Genomic DNA, 4,487 nt, shown 5'->3' with positions numbered 1-4,487 from the left:
TTCTGCCGCTACAGGGGCACCATAAGCGCATCAGTGTGGCTACATGACGCCCCTCATGTGCAATGCCATTTGGATGCTGCACCTGAGGGACATCATCATGGTGGGCCCAGTGTGTACGGACACATGTCAAGATGGCGTCCAGATGCCAGCAGAAGGGCTTTGAGCATGTACACGCTCAGCCCTATTTGAACCCTAGTTCAGGCCCGGGCCGGTATAATGGGCCGGTCTGTACTGGCCCTTTGTTATCCATAGGGGATCCTGGAATGAAACCCCAGTGGATACCAAGGACTCACTGTACGCACACTAAATAAACAAAATATTTTTATTCATATACTGTGTTGAGTGGGGAGGCAGCATCCATGTGTAGAGATAAAGGAGAGTCCCAAGGATAAAATGTCTGAGTACTACTGCCCTAAAGAAGCATCCCCTTAAGTCTCAGGACCAAAATCTGAGACCTAGGGATGCCCCCTTGTGATACTACAGGAGATAAGCTCTGGCGATGTGCTCTGGTGATGCACATTAAGCATCAACCAGAGTTGAACAAAGTATGCCATTCAAAATCAAAACATCAACAAATGAAGATAATATATATTCTTTTTCAGGCAGTGCTCTCATCCTGAGATTCCTTCCCTTCACCTTGAGGACAGGGGCTAGGTCGAAAAATCAGGGGATCCTACTAAAGGTCCACATTTTAAAATGAACTCCAGAAAAGAGAATCCCATCTAAATGGCTGCAACCCACCATGTGAAGGGAGCAATGAGCCAAGAGAAACATCAGCAGAGGGAACTTCTTCCCTACACTTTCAACTTACCCTTTGCAACCTGGCAAGATCTTGCCTTTCACTTCAACCGTGTCTCCAGGGAAAACTTTCACACGAGTAGCAACCACTCCCTGCAGGAAAGAAGCATCCACTTAAAAAGTGCTAGGATGTCATAATGGGGAATGAGCAGCCTGCATGCCACGCGCGGCCCTCAAATCCCACTTAAGAGTCCACAAAACCTCTTGCATCCCCCCCAATGCCCTCCTGAATTTCCCCAACTTTAATCAGAATTTTCAGGAAACTCCCCAAAAAGCAATTCTAAATTGCCCCAAACCACATGCAAATACAGTGGTTCACTTCTCCCTCTAACCTACCAATCCCTCTCCCTGCTTTCTTTTTTTGTGCCAATTTTTGGATGAAGTCTTATATCACATCTGGCATACAGAAACAAAAAGCATAAGTTTTCATAGACAAAACTTGCATGCATCTCCATGCATCAGAGGAAGTAGACTTGACTCTGCAAAACATGCCCACAACTTCTTTCTCCCAGTGAATCGCAAAGGTGCTATAAGATCTCTCTGCATACTGATCCAGACTAACCCAGCTATGACTTTGAATTGTACCACAATAGAAGGCAGCTTCTCATAGTGTCACTGTTCATTTTAAAAGCAGCTGAAAAAGTGGGTTACCAGAAAATTAATCAGGACTGTCCAGGCCAAATTGGGGCCATTTGAGGGGATGCAGTTGCGCAGAATATTGCATACAAAATAAAAAGCTCAACAGACAAGGAAACAGTGTGAGTATGCGTGTGCGTGTGCATGCAAACACGTAGAAAGAGAGCACAGGTGAAAGAGGGCATGTGCTCCTGAGAATGGTAATGGGGAAACCTATAAATACTTATTGTAAATAATATAGTAGGTAATGTTTGAATTCTTGTTTCAAAGCTCATTTTCAAATTTATGCAATTGACACGAAGGAACAGAGAGAAAATAAAGGGGGGAAGGAGGCATAAGAAGCAAGTTCAGAATGAATGAACCCCTCACTAACAACAATTGTTTCCGTTTTCTGATGTGTGTTTGGAGGACATTTCCATTCAGGATCAGGGCAATTTTTCCTCCTCTGGGCAGACTCTAGACTGGAATCTCTTTGGAGCCCAGACCAGATACCTTCCAACTCTTCTGATTTTGCAGGAACAATCTCAATCCTCTGTCATTCACTTTTTTTCAGTTACTTTTTCAATTTTTTTCAGTTGCCTTTAAAATGTCTAAAATGTCTTTAAAATGTCTTAAAAGTTTCTTTTCCCTTATCCTCCCATTTCCCCCCTTTGTCCTCTGCTTACCTCCCTTCCAGCAAATTGATTTCAGATTGCAAAAGCAGTTTCTACTCAACCCAGCAGGGAGAGTGGAGAAAAGGAGGTGGTGGCAGAATCTTTCCCTTCCCTGTAGGCTCAAGCAAAAGCAAACTGCTACAACATTTTCTGGTTGGTTTGTTGTTACTCATTAATAACATGTGCCATCTTGACCACACTCTGATATTCCTTTGCCACCTGTGTTCCAGTTTTCCCAGCTGGAAAATATGAGACCATTTTTGTTTACACTAGAAAGCTTCATTTACAGGGTGATTCAAAAAGAACGGTGCAAAACCAAGCAAGAATACCTTTAGTTTTTTGTCAGTTTTTCAGGCTTTGTTGCCATGTTCTGGAAGAGTTTATTCCGACATTTTGGCAGCAGCTGTGGCTGGCATCTTCAGAGGTGCCCATCACAGATGCTGGTGAAACATCAGGAATAAACTCTTCCAGAACACAGCCACATAGCTCAAAAACCTCACAGAACACTATGGATTCTGGCGTGAAAGCCTTTGACTTCACAAAGAACAGGTTTTACTTTTGCACCATTCTTTTTGAATCATCTGGTAATACTGAAGCTTGAAAATGTTAATTTTAGACCACAAACTGACAGCCACAAAATAGCATTTTCAAGCTCTGCCAGTCTACATGGTGGAAAGCCTTACTGGCAAGGACCAAGAATGACCCGTAAGAGGAAAGAAACAGAACAAGTGCTACAAAACACAGACAAATACAAACAAAGAGCTAGGGAACAAACTAACTCATCTCTTAGAGAGAATAGGTATTGTCAGCCCAGTTCCCTTGCACCTCTTTGTTCCCCAAATTCAGGAACCCACAACCTTTTCTGTAAAAGCAACAACAGAGAAACCAAGGACTCACACACTCCATGATGCAGTCTTGCAAGGGGCCAGCAAATAAAGAAACCCTCTCAGCTCAGCACTTCAGCCAAAAAGGAAAAAGAGAGAGTGAGCCCCAGCTGTCCTAAGGGAGAATCAGTTCAGAAGCCCTCAGCTGCCTTTAAGTAACAGAGAGTTGTGTGACCAAAAGGGAAAGGGAGGTTCAAATTTCCAGAAATGTCCAGAAACACAAGGAGGAGAAAATGGGGAACAGGGGGAGAGGAGAGCACAAAAGCTGACCTGTTCCAGATGAATGGGAATCCTGATAACAGACTAAAGCAGCTGATGTGCTCCTTTTTGCCTCCTTCCTTTTGCAATTGATAGCAGCAATGCCCTGGCACTCAGTCTGAAACGCTTACCAATTGTTTCTTTCAGCTGGGTGCCAACAGAGAAAGGGCACATTCCCACTATGATTTAAAGCAAATTCCTGATCAGGTTATATGACCGTTGTTCCCATTTGAAACCAGTTCGATCCTACTTTGATTAATTTCTGTTACAATAAAGCGAGGCAAATGCAAAAAACCCAGTTTTTCCAGACACTAGTTTCCTAGTGATTCTTTTGAAAAGAATTGATTCTGAAGTGTGTTCAGCAAGTGGGAACAACAGATTTGAATCGTGTCATTCTGGAGGGAAGGGACGAATGGCAGAGAGGTATTTACCATCCCTCCTCAGTTTTTGGTAGATGCACTATCCCCCCCCCCCCCCAGCGCTGCCTTTGTGCTTGTGGAGTGACTTATGGGCGCATGATTTTTTAAAAAATGAGAGAAGATTCAAGTCATTGATTCTGCAACTACCTAAAATCAGTGAGGGGAATAGTTGCAAAACCAATGAATCAAATCTATCAATATTTTTCTAAATTATATATATATATATATATATATATATATAGAGAGAGAGAGAGAGAGAGAGAGAGAGAGAGATCCCAAGCCCATAAAGGAAGAACAATAAACCTTTTCCACAAGATCTGGGAACTAAAAGGGAATTTGAAACCAAGGGTGGAGATTCTCTACAGCCAAAAGAAGAACATACTACAAGACCAGGAGGCTAAAAAAAGATGATGGAAGCAATACACAGAAGAGCTATATAAAAGACATAAAATGAATGACACATGGAATGAGGAACCATACTAGGACAAAACTCAAATTCTAGAAAGCAAAGTGGAAGCTGCTGTAAGAGAAATTGTGCCTGCTTCCAATGCTTCGTGGATCAAGCATGAATAATACCTCTCTGAAACTAGCCTCTAAGGCTGAATGTACAGTGCAGAATTAATGATGTTGGATCACCACTTTAACTGCAATGGCTCCATCCTACAGAGTCCTGGTATTTGTAGTTTTGTGAGGCACCAGCACCCTTTAGAAGAGAAGGCTAAAAGCCCTTTTAAAACTACAACTTCTGGGATTGCATAGGATGGAGCTATAGCACTTAACTTGGTGTCAAACTGCATTATTTCTACAATGTAGATGCATCCTAATTCCCAGATTCAAAA

General features: G+C 42.5%; 1 protein-coding gene across 1 annotated transcript in view; it reads right to left on the bottom strand.

The window, feature by feature from the left end:
• LOC121931949 (16 kDa beta-galactoside-binding lectin-like) overlaps positions 1 to 3,100 on the bottom strand; it is a 6,470-nt gene extending 3,370 nt beyond the window's left edge. The window contains exons 1-2 of the mRNA XM_042470125.1: positions 2,985 to 3,100; positions 812 to 891 (exon numbers count right to left, since the gene is read on the bottom strand). Coding sequence (XP_042326059.1) covers positions 812 to 891; positions 2,985 to 2,993 — 89 coding nt within the window. The 5' untranslated portion in view covers positions 2,994 to 3,100. The remainder of the gene's footprint in view (positions 1 to 811; positions 892 to 2,984) is intronic.
• Between the last annotated feature and the right edge of the window lie 1,387 nt (positions 3,101 to 4,487).

This window comes from Sceloporus undulatus, chromosome 5, assembly GCF_019175285.1.
Source record: "Sceloporus undulatus isolate JIND9_A2432 ecotype Alabama chromosome 5, SceUnd_v1.1, whole genome shotgun sequence".
Classification (NCBI taxonomy): Eukaryota; Metazoa; Chordata; class Lepidosauria; order Squamata; family Phrynosomatidae; genus Sceloporus; species Sceloporus undulatus.
This window is presented reverse-complemented; position numbering and strand designations above follow the sequence as displayed.